We start from the raw sequence: 21,719 nt of genomic DNA, 5'->3' as shown, positions 1-21,719 counted from the left end.
AGAGAGAAAATCAGCTCAATCAGTTGATTTAACCCATCTTTCGGGGAACTCGTCTGAAACAGATTGAGCGCATTTTTTCTGAAGAGGGACCGCACACACATCCTCCTGGACTCCCAGCTCATATGGTGAGGTTTTTCCAAAAGAAAATGTTTAAGACTAACTAATAGGATGCAAGGTTCTTACTGTAATAACTACATTGCTGCAATAACAGATCTCTATCAGGAACTGAGACTCATTTAGAAGTTGCTACAGCCTTTAACTGAGGAACTACATCTCTCCTTAGATCACCAATAACTATTTTCACAACGTTTCTCTGGTGGTATACAACAACCATAATACGGAAATCAAACATTAGGTATTTTTTTTATTAAGCTCCTCTAATGTTTTAAAAATTTCACAATAAAATAACAGGTGAAACTTCTATCAGTTTTGTAACTGATCAAGCCTTTGGGGTTTTTTTTTTGCTTTCATTTTTAAAATTCCCCCAGTGCTGTCTACTCACTTTGGAAAATAAATTTTGTTTTTACAAAAGATAAGAGAATGGTAACATTAGCAATGCAGTATATGAACAGTAGAGAAGTGGGTTCAATTCAAGTTTTCCCAAACTAATCCTTAAAACAACTCACTGCCTTTTTAGAGAGAATCTGTCACTTAAGCAATTTAACCTCTCTGCCATTTAACCTTTCTCCCTCTGCTCAGCTCTCCCCATTCTTGTTTCCATTCAGGGACTGCCAACAACAAGTACAAACAAGAACAACTAGCTCTGTTTATGTTCCTAGAACCTAGAGTTGTTAAAGCCAAAAACATTTAGCCAGATTTGTTATTCTTTACCTGGAGTTAGAAGTATCAACACAGGCATTTTGTATTTATTCCAACACTCTAAAGAAACATGATAGCAAGTCACCCTTTTGCCAGAAGAACCATCCCGCCAGACAACACAGATACATAATTCTTACAACATGACTGTACTCTTCAATGAGACATTTACAATATTCTCAATAACAAGGTTGTGGGTGCCAAGAAGAAAGAGAATTCACACATCTTGATAGCTTTTCCATCCCTTTCGCTCCCTCAGCAAAACATTAACTTTACTTCCCCAAATACTAACACATGAAAAATGCACATAATTCACTAACCTATAAGCAGGAAATCAGCATGCTTTATGGAATGCTATCAAATAGCAACATAAATGCTAGTATTTGCCTACTTAGCCCACATAATTAATAATGCTGTAAATAGCCATATTAATACTACAAGGCATCAGTATTAAAAGCCGCAAGCTCTGCACAACCCTGAATGGCTTAAGTTAACAATAAAGAATGCTTAGATAAACAATTATGAACTTACATACAAATAAAATATTCCATATCCAACACGTATCTTTCGCCTCCTAGAACACTCCTAATCCAGAAACTTATACAAGAAAAAAAAACCAAACAAACCAACCTACTCTCAGAGGTCATGAAACAGAACAAGTAAGCGTAACCACAGGTCAGAGCAACTTCAGGGCTTTAAATGGATGCCAAAAACTTTTTTTAAAAAACAAAAGAGTAAAAAAAAAATCCCAAACACAAGACATTAATTGTAGTACTTCTTAATCTTGTCCTTTTCTACATTCAGAAATTCAAAACATTTGTTTTGCAAGACACAAGTGCACTGGGTTTATCACCCACTGACCACTTCCTCCAAGTACTTAGCCAAGGAATTTAATACCTGTATCAAGTGACTCATGCACACAGGCTTTGCAGGATCAAGTCCCAAAAATGTGTTTCATTTAAGGAGCAGCTTCTTCAGCTTTTGCTAGAAAAAACGACATTCCAAGCACAAAGTACATGTCATGGAATGCTTGCTTCTTTCCTTGAAATGTAAACAATGGAAATAAGTAGTTTTTCCCTGTTCTGATAAATGTATATTTTTAAACTACTTGGACCATCTAGAACCTTAATTAAGTGGAAGATATTCTGTTCTCAACCAATATACACAAATAAACCATTTTTTATCAAAACATGACTAAAATCAGTGCTTTCCTTAAACATTAAGTATAAAGTTCAGACACTGTGATCAGAAAAAGTACAGGGAGAAGACACTGCTTTCTCCTCACATCTTTGAAATTCAGCAAAATTCAGTGAATTTAAGTGACAGAGTACAACTTTGAATCCAGCATCCTGTTAGATACTGAAGGCCCAGGTGCCAGTGCAGCCACTCTGGAAGCAGATTAATTTGATTCCATAGTTAACACACAATTGCATTCAAAATTCAGCTCACTCAGTTACAGGATCTGTCCAGCAATGTATAAAAACATATGCAGTGTTCAAATCATAAAATCATTCACAAAATCAAGGGCAAATTTTGCCCTCACGCAGGGGAGAAAGCTCCAGCATGAGAAGCAACCTCAGAGAGTACTGGGTGTTCCTTATTTAAACCAAATTCTATTAGTATCCATTTATTCTGACAAAATATAATTGAGGCAAAGTGTCTTCATTTGGTACTCCTTTCACAGCCTGCTGGCGGACTTCAAAAATTCTGCACATGGCTTTTAGATGCTTTGGCCCAAATGTTTGAGATGCATAGAATTCCTTCAACTGGCTTTTAAATTAAAAAGGAAACTCTTCTTTTGAAAGTCATGTTCTTGCAGTTCTGAAGTAGCCACTAATCCTTTTATACACAATAAAATATTTCCATTATTTTTTTCTCATGCAATTGTATCCTGATTCACTGCAGAACAAATACTATATTCCTAAAATCATTTAACAGTGGCGTCTACAGGAAGAACAATAGCTCAAAAACCTGGGAAGTTAACAACATAGAGTTTAAGTTACTTTCAATGGTAAAATTAAGCTTCATTTAATGGGGGGGATCATGTAACTTCGGGGATCAAATTTTAGATGGAAGATGGATATTCACACTGACTCAGATACTTTAAAATAGTCTCCAGGATTTCAACTTTGACAAACAAAACCTCTTCAATCTGAGGAAGATACAGGACACAGAATCTTCTAATTTGAAAGATGACAAAGTGGATTATTGGTTAGTTACACGTGTCAGTAGGGTGATCTATTACCATGGACGTTCTACTGCAAGTACACGATGTCGCCTTAATAGTAGCTGGAGCCTTATTGGCTTAAAAAAAACGTAAAAAGGGTTTTGCATGTGAATTGAACTTAATAGGTTTGACATGGACTAACCTTAAAGAATCCAATCCACTCAAATCCCTTTGAAGGCTGCAGCTGAATTTCATGCAAATCTTAGAGAAGTAGCCAGGCTGTTGGGATTTCAAGATGCTGTGTCTCTTTCTTTTGCAGATCTAAAACCAGGCAAAACAATGACACAAACCCCTCCCACAATTTCAAGGATTCCTCTTAAGATGATCCTGGTTTTATTCTTCCACCCAGGAAAGTCTGACATTTAAAACCTGAAAGCAAGAAGGATCTGACATTGGGAAATCTATCAAAATGTGAAGCCTTTTTTTTTTTTTCAGAGAGAGCACTGGACTACTGTTTCATGTGTTTAAAAGAAATCTGCAATGATATCACTGTTATTAAAATGCTTAGAATAGAATTATAAAAATTAATTTCCTATGCTCAAAACTAGCACTAATGATGTCTATATTTTCCAAAAATAGTACAATGTTAGCAATAAATAAGTCACCATAGTCCGTACCTTCTGGTGGTAATTCTGAAATTCAAGCAAGCAACTTCAAAATAAACCTATTTATTTTCTCAAGGCCACTGCAACAATATGAAATTCTGCTTGCTCATCTCCATTAAAAATATCTAAAAAGATTTAAGCATTCTGTGTACATTTATGTAGGCAGAAAAGCATATATATATTTGTCTGTGTAACAATATATATACTGACAGCTGGAAAATTATTTGTTTGATGACTGGATTTAATCTTCACCTGATAAACATGAGAGGAAAACGAAAAGCATTTGTCAACTGCTTTTCCTCTTAGAATAAAGTACAGATGACTAAAAATGTAACTAACTATAACCAAATCAAAACCACATAGTGTGTATAAAGCACTGACTATGCAAAGTAGTTATAAATTCTTAGTTAACAAAGGGAACAGAAAGCCCTTAAAGGAAATATTTTATTTCTGCTAAATTAATACCTAAAAGCATTACATTTCATCAGTTTCACTTAGGTTTAAAGTCCCCAAAGATTCTCCTCCTGAAACTGGCTATATTTTATGTGCAAACCAGGCTGAGAGCTATCTAAATCTAGATAAAACTCATTGGCTTGTAATCGTCACAATGATCTATACATCTAAATCTATATGCAAATCAAATGCTCTCATGCATTAACACATTCCAAAGCATCTAGGAGTAAGAATGCTTTCTCCCTCTCACAACCCAACTCCTTTGCTCCTCTCCCCCTCTATTTACACTAGCTACCTAAATAATTCACACTGCCTTCTTTTCAGCCTGAATGTTCTTCTGTTGAAGGCTGCTATGAGCTATTGCAGTAACCAGATGGACACATGAATGCAGCAGGTGGGACAGATGGCAGACCGCCCTGTCTGACGCTGGCTGCCTCAGCTTGGACTGCCTTTTCCTTCCAGGTACATTACCATCAGTGTAGCAGAAAGCAGTACGCAGAGGGAACAAAAACCTCTACACACAATACTATACGAATTAGTCAAATAAATGACCAGATGCTTATTTGCTTTTTAAGTGAAAACGCAATTTACTTAAGACTGTGTAAGAAGTATTTACCTTCTTCCTTTAAAGGAAAAAAAGTACAAATCTTTTTTCTCCAGCAACCCCCCAAGGGTTGCACATAAACCAAAATATACCTGAAATCTTATAAAGATCTTAAATTCATGACTTCACAAAAATTTTGGTTCAGCTTGAGTTTCCAAATCCCTCTATTTCTCATCTGTGCAGTATGTTCCTCGCCGAATTTCTTCTGCTTCCCATTTCAGGAGATATATAAAACTAATACTTTACTAGAAAAGATTTGATACTTCTAGGGAAAATGCAAACAGAATCTGAGGCAGTAAGGGGTTTTTTTTCGTTTTGGTTTGGTTTTTTTTCTGCAAATATTAACATCTTAATACCTTGCTTTCTTCTCTGCAATGCTGGACAAAACAGAGTGAAGATGACAGCAAGAAAAAACTGTAATATGCATTTTGAGCAAGAACACGTGAAACTGAGAAAAAAAACAATCTGGTGACACATCTGGCAGCATTTGACTGGCATCAGTATCACTGTGCCACAGAAGTTACTCTTTTTATACAAAATGTACTGCTGGCCAAATGAGCAGGAATGATTAACTTTATACTCTCTTAAAATCAGCAGACAACTGTTTCAGTGTTCTAATTGAAATCACTGTTTCAAGGACAATTTTTAAATATCATATTGAAAAAAGGTATTAAATGTAAGCGGTCAGTTAGATGCTCTGTACAGTTCTATACTATCCAGATACATCTCTCCAACCACAGAATAAGCAATTACATGACATGTTCTGTGCTAGATTCTCCTACCTCTGAGCATACTGGTATAACTGGAAAATGAAACTGACTGTAAATAAATCTGTGTAAACAAGGACTGGTCCAAACTGGCAACTAAACCTGAAACAAACAAGAACTTATCTCCTCAGAGATTTAAACACATTCGGTAGGGACCCAAATAATAATAAACATAATAATATAGCATCTAGTTTCATCTGGCCCTGAGAGAAGACATAGAAGCATTATCAAAAAGTTTATTCTTGTTTTTCTGACCTGGCAGAAGCCAGGAATTACAGAAAACCTCACGGGACAGGCTGCTTTCTTGGGATGCCCAGACTGATTTTTAAGGCCAAAGAAGTTAAGCAGTTTGGATAAATTTTGGATGGGCATCAAAACTTCTGTATGCTTATGCATTCTCTCTGAAAATCCTGAACTTTAGGTTTAATATTACAACCTATTAGGAAGGAAGAACAAGTGAAAGAGTCCACGGACCATACATGCAAACTGACAAAATTTTGCAACAGATTTTGGTACTAGCAACTTCTAGAAACACTGAACTACCACCTGCAGAAAAGCATTTCAAGTTATAGTAATTAGTTTACAACATCACAGAGAAAGAGTAATAGCAGAGGACTTGACAGCCACTTTACAAACGCTATCAAGCAAGTCGTGATTTCCCTACAATGATATCAACTGTTTTCTCAACAACAATATGTGAACAGAACTCTAAGTATGCAGGAACACCCTCTTTAAAAATAAACCTCTGAGCCACTGCCAAGTTGTCACAACAGGAACACACATGCCATTGGAGCAGCCATCATAGAACTTAACTATGATTCAAAAAGCATATTACATTGGTAAGCTTCTGTCACTACTGATTAAAAGGTAGTACAATGAAAAAGTAAGAAATCCCAAGCCTTCTGTTCAACATGGTTGAAACTGGTCACGTATTTTCTTAGCATTAAAACTGGTTTGTGTATTTAACTACGTGTGGGAGAAAAACTGGAGAGCAAAGAATGAAATAATTCATATTGTAAGGCCACAAGACTGATACCAGGTTCTTTCTGGTTTGTAGATATTTTTGAAGTTTAGGTATTATTTTAAAATAACTGCTTCTCGTGGATTTACTAAATCCAGTAATTAATAATGTGATGTAACTATTCAAGGTATTTTAGAAAATATATTAGTTCTTGACTCTTTTTTTTCTCTCAAACCTACTCAATTATCTTCAACTTCACATGTGAAGTTCGAACGCAATCTTCCTGCTTGTGTGTGCCTGCCATTGCTATGCAGACACCATGCATGAGCAAAGTTGTCATCATCTGAAGACTGAGGTACTCATAAATCAGACCTGGACCTCCAAAGGCAGAGGTGTATACGGACATCTTAACAGTAAAAGGAGTTGAGATGTACAGGTGTCTGAAGAGAGGATTTAGATCCTACAAAAGCAGCTGTTGTTCATAAAGGCATTTCAATAAAAAAACCTGCATGCCTAAATAAATATCTACAAACTGATAATTTGCAAGGAGTTACCGCTGATGAGAGAACACTCCATGATATAAAAAACCCCTTCACTCTGTTCTATGAGGAAACCAATAGTCCATCACAATCCCATGACAGCATCATAGAAAAGAATACGATCACACTTAAACTGCACTTGATAGAAATACCATGGAGGTGATTTTCAAAGGGATCAAATTGCCATTATAGTTCCGCAAACAGAAGTTCTGATAACTTTTCCTAAGGCTGAGGCAATAGAACTTCCGAAAATGCTTCACAAAAAAAAAATTAGGTTTGTTTTTGATGGGTTACAAGTTTGGTCTTGGTTTGGGCTGGGGTGGGTGGTTTTTTATTTTGTTTGGGGGAGGGATTGTTGGGGTTTTGTTGGTTTTTTTTTAATTCAGATTAAACTACGTACACGTTCAAATGCAGCCTGGTAGTTACTAAGCTCTTTTCAAAGTCTGGTACAGGAATAATGGAGGTAAAAAAAAAACCAAAAAACCACAACACAGACCAACAAAACAAACCCTATGCTTTACAAGACTACACACACAATTTATGAAAAATTATGTCATTTTAAACACATCTTTAACTAAAACATGGAAATATCTCTGGTCAGGTAATATACTGATAGAAATGGGGGAATGGGAGTAGCTTGTAAACAATCCTAATATATAACAACAACTAAATTTTGCTTCCACTACAAACGTATCCCCCTAAGTTTTGATACAGAGCCCAAGTGAAGGTAGAATTTGATGCTAAATGTAATGGATATAATAAACGCGTGGCTTTAACAGCTCCCATATGCAAATGCCAAAGAATGGAAAAGCTGCCTTTTTAAAAGAAACATGTACAGAAGAAATAAACAGACATTAAACCCTAAAATTATAAGTTCAAAAAGACAATACAATCTACCTTGTCCCCTATGTCAATAACCAAAACAATTAAACACTGAATGCTGACATTCCATCCTCCCCTCCCTCTACTGCAAAACTGAAACACTAACATTGAACACCTTGACATTTGCCTCCATGCCTCTGGTTTAATACTAACAGAGTTCTACTCTTAAAGGAGGAAGTGTCTTTAAAAATCTCAAATACATAATAATTCTTGCACTTATTTCTCTGCAGTTGACCAGAGCCATTTACATAGTCCACTGAACACTGTTTAGCAAACATGACAAGAGTGCTTCTATCTTACTGCCCTTGTAAAACCAAGGCAGGGGTTCTGTTTTTAGTGCACACTCTGGTTCAGTGTTAATCCTGTTTTATGTTGTTCACACCCGCTGCTGACTAGCAGCCTGCTGATGGGCTGTGGTTTGTGCAGCTCTGAGACAATCCGCACCAGCTTCAACAAAAATCTGATCACTAAAGTGGAAAAAAACCTCCATCCAAAAACTGTAAAAGGGAAGAACTGACATGCATGCCTCGATTTCCCTAACTCTGCTACTTCTGACCAATCAAAATTTAACACGGAATTTTAAGTGTACAGGCTTATATTTTAGTACTCATGCCTAACTCTTCTAGTTCTTCTGAAAAGACCAAATCTTAGAGACACATGTCACGGACATAAGCTTTATCAAAATATGATGTGTAACTCACCTTTTCCTTTGCTTCCAAGAAAATAACAGGTTTTGCTCTAATAGAAGCACTGAATGTTGATAAAGCATCCTTTTGTGAGCTTTTACAGACATAGGCTTTTTCAGATTTTTCAAGAAACCTCCTTTAACATATTTTCACACAAAATTAAAAAATTACCATTCTAGAAAAAAAAAAAGCTTTTTTTTTATTAATTGCAATGCTGATCTACACATTTGGAGGGGGAAGGGAGAGAACAACAACAAACATATTTGGGAAAGAAAAAGGCCATAAAGTCAGATCTTCCTCCCATTGATCCCAGCAGTAAAACACACCTATGCCTGCATTTATACAGAAGATTGAATGCTTTACCAGAGACAAAAAGGTGATCTGCAATTAAATGAATGGGTCTGGAATTACATAGTGCTCATATCCAGAGCGAATAAGAAAATCAAGGAAAGGACAACCAATTACAATAGAAATACTTTGTGTGGCCAACACATCAATAAAAATTGCGCCTCCACATCAGGAACAGAAATCACATGCAATTTTACCAACTCAGATGCAGGCAATGTTATCCACAACAAAGTTTTGCACTAGAAAATCCTCTAAAATGGAGGACAGGTCATGCTACGTTCACATCTACTTTAATGTATTCTTTGTACCATTAAAATAACATAAAAAAAGCATCAGGATATTTGGAGAGGAAACTCTCCATGTTTCCTTTATCTTGTTATTCCATCCTGGCCTATTTCTTTCGACAAAAGAGAAAGCAGAAAAATGCCCTCTGTCCAAGAGCCAAGTCCCTATATTTCTTAAACACTATATGAACCTTTTCATAAATAAAATGTTAATTGGAGGCTAGTCAAGATAATTCTCCAGCTATCAACATTTTTCTGCATCTCATAGGGAATGACATGCTGAATGACTATGACCATCCTTTGTGACTTTTTAATTCCATATAGGAAACCCAAGGTGTTTCTGCCTATGTAGGAAGATAATATGCATCAAGCAGACAGAAGTATTCCATGTTACAGCTTTTCATCTAAAATTCATCAGCAGAAACAAACTAAGATCAATCAGCCTTTACATAAATGCAGCATTTCAACCTCTCTCACAATTCAGATGCAAAACCAAGGAAAAAAAGGGGTCAGTCTCAATTTGTCTCCATATGAAGGATTCCTACTTCCTCTTTAGTCAACAAGAGACTGAAGATATTGGCATAATTCCAACACTGCTTTTAAGCTCACACAGAAAATATTATGGAGTAATCATAGTACTTCCTGGTCACACTCCTTTAGGCAACTCTATATTGGTGCAAATGTCATATCCTGGCAGTGAATCCTTGGACACAGAACCCATTTTGCCATTAGTTTCTTTTAAAATACTACCAAATCATTCATTTTATAAATCAGTCATACAGAGTGATCCAAACTCTACTAAAATAAATGGCATTCTTTCCATTCAGTTTTGAATTAGGCCACTACCAGTATAAGGAAAAGATTTCTTATGACTGATGAGAGCTTGGCAGTAGGGTGTCCTTCTTACCTTGGAGATAACTTACCTAACAATGGTACAAAAACACCATAGTAATCTTGTCAAACAGCTGTATCTGCAGTATTCCTGTTCCAGCATTACCTAATGTGCAAGTATCACACATTGTTAGAAAAATTAGGAAAAAAGGAGAGGGGGGGGAAACGACATTCTGCCCCACGCATCCATCAAGTGTACATCCAGGCCACTGCTCCTTGGAAAACTAATATATGCTAAAAAGATATAGAAAGACACAAAAAGCTTTCAGAAATAAAAGTGCTTCAGAAGCTGGATTTCAATACTGCCAGATGGGGTTTTTGCTAGATTATAAAGTTGACTTAAATGCCAGAATACCGCATTTCAGAAGCGGCAGCAGCTTACATATTTGCTACTATCAGTGGCTGAAGCGTAATGCCAATGCTATCATCATCTGTAGGGGAGAACGAATAGATAGATAGATAGATAGATAGATAGATAGATAGATAGATAGATAGATAGATAGATAGATAGATAGATAAAAAATGGCATTCCCTACCAAGCTTGCTACCTGCTGCCTTCAAGCACTCTTTTCAAGTATGGCCTCCACAGAAAAAAAAAGTTAAGACTACTTTATTTTGATTATAGTGCTTTCCCCAGGCAGGAATTTTTATTTCAGTTTGAATCTTTAAACCATTACATTTTCAGTGATGCATTTTTATATTTACAGTTGACATCTTCAGAGAAGAATGAAACCTTTGAGCAACAGCTCTGAAGCACGAAGGTTGCCTGCAGTAAGTACTTAAATTATTTTACACCCAAATGGAGCCAGTTGTTTTTATCTAAAATTTAATAAACCTTAAATCAATGACCTTTCTCTTACTGAAAGCTTGCACTTGGGAAAACTAACTTTCACAAGAAACATATTTTGGTGAATAAATGCCAAACAAAGGGCTATTTAAATCTGACCATTTTCTCAATTTATAGCTTGTGAACATTTAGTTCCTAAAACCCCGACTGCTGCCTAATGTATAGAACAGCAGTGCCTTGGTTTAATCACATACCATTGATTCCAGAGTGTCACAGTGATCTCATTGACAGTAATCAATAATAATTTAAAATCAATCAAATCTGCTCTTGCACTATCATTCATCAAATTTGAATATCCCAAAATTAACTGTAGGCACATGAAAGAAAAATAACCTGAAAATAACAATTAAAAAAGGTGCAAAATGAAAACTCAGTAAATTTTTGAGAATAGTGTACCCAAGCATGCTTCATGCCTGCTGTGCTAAGTTAATAATGAATCATACTTTACCTTCCCAGCAAAGACTGAGATATATCCTTTTTCGAACACAAAAATACACAGCAACTGAAGGCAGAAGACATACTAGTAAATGATCAAGCACTATTTTATGAACAGCCGTGCTACATGCTGAATTTCAAACGTCTTCCAAGTGTATTACAAAATGCACAAGTATGTTACACTGTGAAGAACTGCATGTTGTAAGTTAGCCCCTGCACTTCATAAAGCCACAGAGAATAAAATTACTGAATTTCTATATGAAAAGCATGAATAGATGAAGCCACTTATCAAAAGAGCTGTTATTGTTGCCGAGGACTCCTCTCCCAACACATTCACCTGTAATTTTGTCAAAGTAATAAATCCTTCTATTCATTACAGCACACTCAAAAGCACCCTGCTATTTAATTTAAATGGAAAAAAGGCCCAAAGTGTCTAAAACATTAACTTTTGCTAATGTAAAAGTGCTAGCATTTTACTTCATTCCCGATAAGCCAGTGCCAGTGGATGTGATTATTCTTTTCTTATTCAAAGCATATCAGTAGTTCGAAAGCACTCTCCATCTTATCAGGTGTATGAACAGTAGTTACTGAAAACAGTTTGTACTGCTCCTCTCTGCCAGGCTATCAGATAAACCCAACTAACTAACCGTATTTACACATAATCAAACATAAGCTGCATCTTCAATGTATTGTAGCCTGTTTCTGGCATGCTACAGGTTTTCTGCTTGACATTGGTTGTAACAACACCATCAGCAGTGAATTAACTTACAGCAAAAATACAGCCATTCTATAGCACATAACACAAAAGGGACATGGAGGGGGGGAATTCTGTGACGTTAATAATTACTTCCATCTCAATATTTTACTTCTGGCACTACTTGAAAAGAGCACGGAAGCAGTACGATTCAAGTGTATTCAAAACATATCTGAGATAGGACTTAAAAGCAGAGAAATAATTTCTATTTGCTTTTCTGTTTATTTTATTCTCCTGTTCTCTAGGAACTGTCCCTTATTTGCAAGAGGTGACAAGACAGAAAGACAGGAAAATTATTAGTATCTCAATGCATTTAAATGCCTTTACTCTTTTTTGTTTGGAACACAACTGCAATTTCTTATGATCCAACCTTCATCCGCTTTTAGAAGACTCGCCACAAAACCAGAAAACAACACTTTCCCCCCCACCCCCAAATAAACCTCTCTGCAACTCTCCTTTTCGTTCAGTGTCTCGACTGCTGAATTTTCAGTGCTAACTACTGAGAAACAATAAACGACCTGCTGCTTACAGAAGGGCCACGGCTTTGAAGATTTTGCTTACTGCACAGCCATAGGAAATACATGCAGAATCTCCCTTCGTTCTTCTCAGTGACAGCTACAACGTAGTATTTGAAGAGTTAAATGTTAACCTGCCTGCATGCTGGGTCCTTTCATTTAGCTAAATGAAAAGTTCTGGAATGATGGGAGAAATCCCGAGTTTCAGCTCTTGATTAATTACAGCCTTCTTTAGAAGCTAAAGCTTTAGTCCTGGCGTGGAGCGCTGCTTCCCAATGCTCCCACCCACTGACAGCCTCTTGCTGAACACCTCTGATGGAGCAGCAAAGGGCAGGCACGTGCCACCACCTGAGCCCATCTTGTGCTTCGGTCTGGACCCCTGGTGCAGAACGAGCCATCCTCCAGATTTGTAGGAGAACAATGAGCTGAATGAAGCCAAGTGTGCAGTGCCTCGTAATTCAGGCGATTGTTGTTTCTCCATCTGTGACACCACAGCCTGGTGACTGATGGGACAGGTGTCATTCATACCAACATCAGCCACTGACGCTGGCTCCTCAGGTCTTCATATACTGCCCAGCACCGATGGGGCACAACTGGCTCCTGCCAGAGGAATGACAGGGTGCTCATGAGCTCTACTCAGCCTTGTAGAATCCGATTCTCATCCCTTTAACATTAATGGGAGCAGTTGCTTAAAGACACCGCATTTTATGCCCTTTCAAAACATCTAATCTGTGCCACTAAGTTAGCGGCTGCTATGAGAACGCTGCCAGGGAATTCCTCCACTGATGGAAAAGTGAATATAAATTACTAGAGAAAATCTTGCATCACAGAACATTAAAGTACCATGGTGGAAAAAAAAAAATACCCACTTTTTGCTCTAAGAACTTTTCCATTCTCCAGGGATAATTTTGCGAGGAATCCACGCGCATTTGCACACACTCTAAATCTGTTTGGTTTTAAGATGACACATTGTAGCTTTTATTTTTATTAATGTTTTTTCTCCATTTAAAAAAAAAACCAAAAAACAAGTTAAAATAATCATGCTGAAAATCTCACAGACTTTCTGAAATTAATTCCTCTGAAAAGTATTTTAGCATTAATACTTTTCAACCTAGTACATCATGTCCTATCTAAACAAGAAAATACCAACTTCAACATGAAGGCACACTGGTATTCATTCTCCAAAAAGACAGGAACCATTTCCTGCAGCCAATCTGAAGACAAAATAATTTAAAAGTAAATAACAAATATATAAAAAATTGCCTGATCTTTGTTTTATTTTCAATATATTGAGAATTATGTGAATTGCCAGTAACCGGCTATACTAAGCACAGCTAAAAGTACATAAAGGAGTGCAATTTCACCATTTTGTTCAGTATTTTCTTTATAAGATTTTTCCCATCTCATATTTCCTTAAAAATAGTTACATGCGAGATTGAAAACAGTGTTTCTTCCAAAAATAGCTCTAGAAATAAACCCAGGAATAGGAAGAAAGGGGGAAAAGAAGAGCAGTACCACGGATAAGAATGAATTGAATAAAGCAAGCCACCTCCTCCTCTCCCCACCCGTCCTAGCACCTTTATATAGGAAGGCATTTCAGACATGCTCAGGAACAAGTCAGCGCTACATTTTAGATAGACTTATTTCATTACACCTGCCAGTCTCTCTATATCTGCAGGACTTGGAATTGTTTAATGTCTAATTGGTCTGGAGGGGGAGGAAGAAAGTGGGGCTGGCCTATATTTTTTAAAAAATATAGTTTTACTTTTTTTTTTTTGGCTTTTGTTTGTTTGGTTCTTTTCCTGAGGCCATCCAAAACAAGCAACAGCAACTCCACATCATCTTCTCATTCTAACTTGCCAAAGCCATCAATCTTTGATCACACCTATTAGAATCTCACTGTAGCCAACACTACATTTTGTGACAGCTTGACCAGTTGTTTAAGGAAAGAGTGTGTGATGGAGCAAAGCTAAATCGACACATCTGTGATACTTCTGACACCCCTCAGCGTGGCTAATATTAATTTGTTTTCTTTGGCTAGGTAAGTGCTGCCAACACACATTACATATGGTATGTTGTTCCAATCAAAATGATGAAAAGGAGATGTGCAGGGGTTTTTTTTCACTTACAGTAACATGAAAAGACACAGAGGAGCGCAACACATCCATGCTAACCTCCACAGTAATAACCTAAAAAAACTCAGATCACTTTATCTTAAAGTTTGGTTTTCAGAACACAATCCTTTAAGAGAATCTGCCTTCTCACTCGAAGACCGCAGCTCAAATCTGCAAAGAGGTTTTACTCGGTGAAACAGAACATAATTTTCAATATATGATAAAACCAATATATTTAGGCTATTCTCAAGTGCACAGAGGTAACTCATCATATTTCATCAGGTTATCATATAAATAAGTGTGCATCATTCTGTACAAGGATATTACAAATGGCTTGATTAGACAAAGGATAAGGAACCTGTATTTCATACACCCCAGCATAATATCTTTCTGCGTTATATGGAGACACTTCTCCAATTTCATGCTTAATGTTCTGTGTTAGTGTCATGAAAAATATAAGATTTATATTTCTAATAGAATTTTTTGTTTGCCTTGCAAAGTATTTTGATCTAAATTAAAATACCATCTAGATTTCATACAAATTCAGAATGGTGACCCATGGTACGAATTAGACATTCAGCAGTAAAGAAAACCATCATATGCTTGTCTTACATTCTGTAAAAGTATCTGTATCACTCTAACTTTCAATAGGTTGTTAATACAGATTTTTCCTAGCAAGTATAGGAGGCCAAAGCAAAAAAAAAAAAATTTATCAATTTTAAAAGAAGTGGAAAATGATGCTCTGATTAAAAAAGAAAAAGCTATGCTCCTTAAAATGGAAGATAATTAGAAATTATACAAGATTTCCTTTAATGCAAACCTGCTATATTAAAGAAAGCAAGGAACAGCCCTTCTTTGTTTGAAGGAAATACAAATTAATTGGAAAACATTACAAGCTTTATGTTAACAAAACCAAGAGATTTAAACCTTCTGTTACATAGCAAATACATAAATTGTTTCACGAGTCACATATGTCAAAAGGCGATGTTATACTCTATCTATCGAAGTTACTCTCCAAAGTGCTACTGAAAAGGCAAAAGAAAATACTTTCAAAATAACAAATAATCTGAAATAGCAGCACATAATTCAGTTTGATATTTCTCTTTAATGTCTCGCAGTCCTTTTACTTCTGGACAGGAAAACTGTAACAAAAAAGCCTATAGGTCTAAGGACCATTAAAATGGAATGTGTATTTTATATTTTTGTCTGCAGACATCATGATTTATATCAACGACCATATGTAGGAGGCTCTCTCCCCTAAAAATAATTATATTCTTTATGTGTAAACATAACCGTGTGTCCAAGGACACACGTAGCTGAAAAAACAGTTCTCTCACCGAGAGCCAAAACTTAAAGGAATATAATAAATACTAGTCAGTAAATTACAAACAATAGCAAATTTTTATAAAAACAGACAGCATCTTCTAAAAGCTAAATTGGGACTACAAATACAGCAAATGCTAGATTACATGGAGTACCTGGTATAAAAAAAATCAGGTGCAATTATTTAGTCTACATGGCTGGCTCTCTTCTCATGGATAAGGAAAAAAATAAACACATAAAAGCAGCAGGTTTTTGACAAGCAACTGCAAAGAGAGAAGTCATATAGCTCTGCATATACTTAGTGTGTACACAGATGTGTACATTACACACAATAATAGATGTACATTGCATAAGGGATACATTATATACCTTGAATGCAAGCACATGGATATATAGGTATTTGAACTCAAAACATGCTGTACATATAGAATTTCCATATAAAATGCAAACACTTAAAACATAAAACCGCACGCATACATGCCTCTACAGATACAATTGTATGCATATGATTCCCTAATTCAAGCCTAAAAGTAAAAAAGGATATACAAAATATAAAAGAACATGTAATAAGTGGAATGTCAAGCTGCAGCGACTGTTGGTGTCATCCCTGCACTATCAAACATACATATGAGTATGATTGGAGACAGAGAGGCTAAATATTTCACTGTCAGAGCAGGTCGAGAAATGCAATTCATTTCTCTCTCATGTGCTTTAGGACAATGACAATTTAATACAAGGCCAGTGCATGTAAAAGAGATAAAAACTGAACAAACTGGCCCAGCATAATCACAGATTTCCTCCAGAGAGCTTGGTAGCGTGAGGCTTATATGCACTTGTAAAAGATCAACATTTTATTGTTTCTTCCTTCCATGAATTTGTTATGAAGAATTCATTGCAAAGCTTTTCTTCTAGATAGAGGCTACTTTAAGGTTCAAAAGGAACAAGAGTTTCTCCTGTATTTTTTTTCCTCCTTAACCTATGCATTTCATTTATCTTAACAAAAAATAATTAAATTTGAGACAGTTCCTTGAAAGCTTCAAATAAGTGTTTTTGTTCATTCCTACACACACTTCCACAGGGGTGCAAGCAACCTCCCTGCAGGTCAAGGGTCAGTCCTTCAAAAACATTCCGTAAAATGAATAATCACGTCACTTATAAATAATTCATACTTTTGTACCATAATTTCTCTATCATAATTTCACTCCGTAACATAAACAGCAGCACAGCATAGAGACTGACATATCTGTGAGAATAGACATATCATAGCTTTTAGCTACTCCAAGCAAAGTAGGCTTCAAGTATTCTTAAATATTATCACAGACAAGTTACCTTCTGTATTTGATGAATAGCACCATGTATTTGAAATTAATTGCAAAAGTAGGGTTGGCTAATGAGGCAGCCCTTATCTTTTCTCAGCAGTGCAAGCACAAGTATTTTTCTGCTGGCTCAATATTTTTTAAATGCCCACAGTGCTATTAACTAAGTTGAAATCTGATTAAAATACGAACGCTGAAATATTCACAACAGCTAATACAGCTACACACATACAAAAAAAGGCTAAGGAAATGCTTATCTTTCTTCTTATCATTAAGCATGTGTTTTGAAAAATAATAATTAAATAAATTGTTCCCTACAGATTCTCCCAGTTGTTTTGCTTCCCATTAGCATCTTTGAAAACAGTTTGTTAAGACAATAGTTATTCTTTATTATGGAACTATGGGGATGGTGCCCTTCTACCTGCCTTAGTTAAAAAAGAAATTTGTAGGAAACATTAAGGACAGTTAGAAAAAGGACAGCATGCCTTGGGAAAAAAATGGGGGGGTCGGGGGGGGAGACTACAGAAAAAATGATCAGCCATTCAAGAGAACTAATGGATATCCACAAGGGCTTTGCTAATAACACGGGTTAATTACCGCTGCAACGCACCAGGCTCGGTAAATAAAAGAGCACAACCGTAAACACATTAAAATGAGCAACCATCACTAAAAGAGGGGCAAGCCCCAGTAAATGAAAAGCTGTCAGATAGGCATTACAGCACAAACCCTTTATACTTTGTGCAGGATTTAAAAATTTGCCAGCAGTCTATCAAAACCAAAAAAAAAAAAAGCAAAGACCAGAAACAGAGAAGGAAGAATGGACCAAGGCCTGCCTGCTGTCCAAGGGACAGAACACAGGCAGGCTGTTCACTCACCCACACTTGGGGACTGTCTTCCCAACACAGAGCTGTGTGCCACATTACACGCCCGGGTACATGTGTACGGAGACCTGGATGCTTTTAACTTAAATATTAACTCCAGGCTTTATTTCTTAAGAACAACTTCAAGTAACTATCTAAATAAGACAAACACGTGAGGTTAAAGATCTCCACAGTTTGGAGAAACCATGGAGTGGAATAAAGTGCTGCTTCCCACTTCACAAAGAAGCATTCTTCAGTCTACCCCTTTCTTCCCTTTACAAGTGAATGATACTTCTAAAATAAATTCTTCAAGAATTAGTACCTATACCAAAATAGCTCAAAGAGCGAAACTGACAAACTCTTCTATACTCCCCTCACACAAACACATAAATATATCTCTTTATGTGAGTATACATGCGAGTATGCACACACGCTTACATTCATCTTTACACAAACATAACCCAGACAGACTTGCACAGTAACTCTACAGACCATTCTGACACTGCAACTTGAGAATAGTAAGAAAAATTAAAAACGTGTATACCAACCATCACTGAATTGAAGCATTCACATGATGTGATGCCTGTGTCCACTTTTTAAGAACTACAGCTATTCTACACAATCTCTATTTCTTGTCAGATGTGTATTTTATCTGTTGCACTGTAAGATGAAAATCTAAGCACATTGTAACAACTGAATCTGTTTCACATTAAAACGCTGATGCACATTTTTAAATAGAGAAAGTAGGGAAACTGCTGAGGGTTCAAATTAATGAAACACACTCAACTACAATGAGCAACCGCGCTCAGTGCACGGAAGCTATCTGGAGTTACAAATCTCCTCAGTTTTCTATGTTTGGCATTCAGAGATCATGTTTAAATTTCCTAAACTAGTCTGGTCCGTGGGTATCCCACCTCCCACCCCCACCCCACCCCCGCCTTTTTTGGAGTGTTTCAATTGCCTTTCCTTCTTCCAACAGCTGTGACAACTGTTAAAACAGTCAGTAAAATTAAGTCTGCTCTATAATCCTTTAGTCAACGTTACATTTTAATCAGAGGTTAGAGGAGATTTCACGTTATAAACGCACTGATTCATTTAGAATGATTAAACTGACACATATGTCAAAATGAGCAGATATATTTATTGCATCTGTTAGCTTATTAACTGTTAGCAATTATTACAGTTATTGTTATTGCTGAAAAAGCAAAAAACCCAAGGTTGCAGCTGGCTTTAAGTTATTGCATTCTTTAACATGCTCTGCCTTAAAATCAAAGCATACCTTGTGACGGTTAGGCAGATGTCTGTGCACTCCCAAAATGTTCGGACAATTTTTAGCTCAAATCCTCTCTGCCCTCATCCATAACATAAGAACTGCAGAAACTACTCTACTTATTTTGCATGTCCTTATGCAGTATGTGCGTATATGTATAATAATGCATAGACAAAACACAATTACTTATTAATAACATATAAAACTCTAGAGCTCAAGACAGAGAAGTAGGTATGTTTCTGAACGTTAGCTTATTTCTCTGCGTCCACTAAAGAACACATGCTTTAAACATTACGCTTGGACCATATATCGGGGTAAGATGACTTTTAATTGAGCCAAAGAGGAAGAAAAAAAAATTAGTTTGAATTTGCACCAGCGCCAAAAAGACATGTGCCCCGATTTCATTTAAATGTATCTACTCTAAGAGGCTTATCTAAACTAATCATTCAAATTAGCTGTAAGAAGGTAAATTCAAGAAAGCTCCTTTGGGGTTGAGGGGAAAACATCCACCAAAAGAAAAAAAAAAAAAAACAACCAAAACCCCAACAACTTATCTTTTTATGTATTTTATGCAGTGGACATCGCATTCCTACGTTTATGAAGCTACCTCAGGGCACCCAGCAGCTCGCAGCGCACCCACCTATAAACCACATCTGAGAGGACGACCTACCTCTATTTCTGTTCTTTTTTTTTTTTTTTTCCTTTTTTATTTATCCCAGAACACTACAGCGGGTCCCCCCACTCCTTCCCCAAACCGCGCTCCAGGCTGTATCGGTTACCTCCCGCGCTGTCTCCCCCCGCAAATACGCGGATCCCCCGCGATTCACTTTTCATCCCCGGCTTAATTACACCCGGGGCTGCAATAGGCAGGCGGCAGGGACAGCTAGTGGGCATCTACCTATAATACAGTGTCACCTCCCGGCACAGCCCCTCGCAGGCTGCGCTGAGGGCGACGCTGGCTCCTAGCCGGGGCTTTCTCTCCGCCGCTCCCGGCCCCCCTCGCTCTAACAATACGAAGGCGCAGCCAGGCTCGACATAATAGGGTAAAAGAAAAAAAAAAAACAAAAGGGATCGGTGACAGTTCCCGCGATGTACCGATATTTTAATCCCCGAGCAAGTTCGGGAGCTCCCCCCCAGTTGGGTTTGGGAGCCGCGCTTGTCGCTCAGGTAGCCAAGAAGTGCCAGCCAAGAACTGCGGCTCCTTAGACAAGTATTTCGCTGCTTTTTGGAGGCAGAAGCGAGAGCAGCGAAAGTCGGGAACAGCCGTCGCCCGTGTGTTTTCCGCACCACCCCCCGCCCTCTCTCCGCCGTCCGGAGCGGCGCCTCGCGTTATCCCGGGGCAGGGCGGCCGCTCCTCGCGGGAAGCGCCGTGGGGAAGGTCGGCGGGGGGTGGGGGCGGGGGTGTAAAGGCTCGTTCCCTCGCGCACCCGCCAGCAGCAACGCGGAGAGCGTCGCGCCCGCAGCTCCGCGGAGCGACCCGCGACGGGCGCCCCCGCAACCCACCACCCACCAGCAACCCCTTTGCCCGCGGCCCCGCGCTCCTTCCTCCCCCCAGCCCGGCCCAGCCCAGCTCCGCCGCGCGGAGCTCCGCGTTACCTGCGGCGCCCTGTCACGGCTTGGGGTGGGAGCGGAGCGGGGAAGGGGGGGGGGGGGGGGAGTTGTACCTACTCTTCCTCGTAGTGCAGGGAGAGCGGCTCCGGCAGGCAAAGTTCTACCGAATCCATGTGCGCCCGGCGACCATTCTTCGCGCGCGCCCCCGCGGTGAAATATATGTTATTATATATATATCACAAATAAAAATAAAAGGCAAAGTTTCCGTGGCCCGAGCGCCGCGCGCGCCTCGGCACACGGGCGGCTCCGCGGACGAGGCGGCAGGCGCCGGCCAGTTGGGACCCAAGAGCTCGCCCGCGCGCCTAATCAAGGACTTAAAGCCCCGCTCGGAGCTCATGAATATGCAGTAGGGGGGGCTTTACATATGCAGTTCTTCCTTCCCCCCCCCATCCCCTACCCACCCCGTCGTGGAGGGGGGGGGGGGGGGACGGGACGGGACGGCGGATTGGTTGGGGGCGGCGTCCAATGGGGAGCCAGGGCGGCCCCCCGCGCGCGCCGGCCCGCGCGGCAGGTAGGGAGGGGTGGGGCCGGGGCAGAGCGCGCGGCGGGGGCTGAGGGAGTGGATGGGGCCGCGCCGCCTCCTCCTCCTCTTCCTCCTCCTCCTCCTCGCT

At 38.5% G+C, this 21,719-nt stretch overlaps 1 protein-coding gene across 14 annotated transcripts in view; it reads right to left on the bottom strand.

Moving 5' to 3' along the window:
* The window catches only part of ESRRG (estrogen related receptor gamma), a 402,243-nt gene that overhangs the window by 143,270 nt on the left and 237,254 nt on the right, over positions 1–21,719 (bottom strand). The window contains exon 1 of one of the 14 annotated variants that reach the window (XM_069852774.1): positions 21,166–21,359. The exons of 12 other annotated variants lie outside the window; for them this stretch is intronic. In XM_069852774.1, the coding sequence (XP_069708875.1) occupies positions 21,166–21,221 (56 nt within the window). In that variant the 5' untranslated portion in view covers positions 21,222–21,359. Of the gene's footprint in view, positions 1–21,161; positions 21,360–21,719 lie in introns of those variants that run through there. One more of the 14 variants, XM_069852786.1, reaches the window with a different exon arrangement.

Source organism: Phaenicophaeus curvirostris, chromosome 2 (genome assembly GCF_032191515.1).
Source record: "Phaenicophaeus curvirostris isolate KB17595 chromosome 2, BPBGC_Pcur_1.0, whole genome shotgun sequence".
Taxonomy (NCBI): Eukaryota; Metazoa; Chordata; class Aves; order Cuculiformes; family Cuculidae; genus Phaenicophaeus; species Phaenicophaeus curvirostris.
Note: the sequence above shows the minus strand (reverse complement) of the source record. Positions and strands in the feature narration are given on the sequence as shown.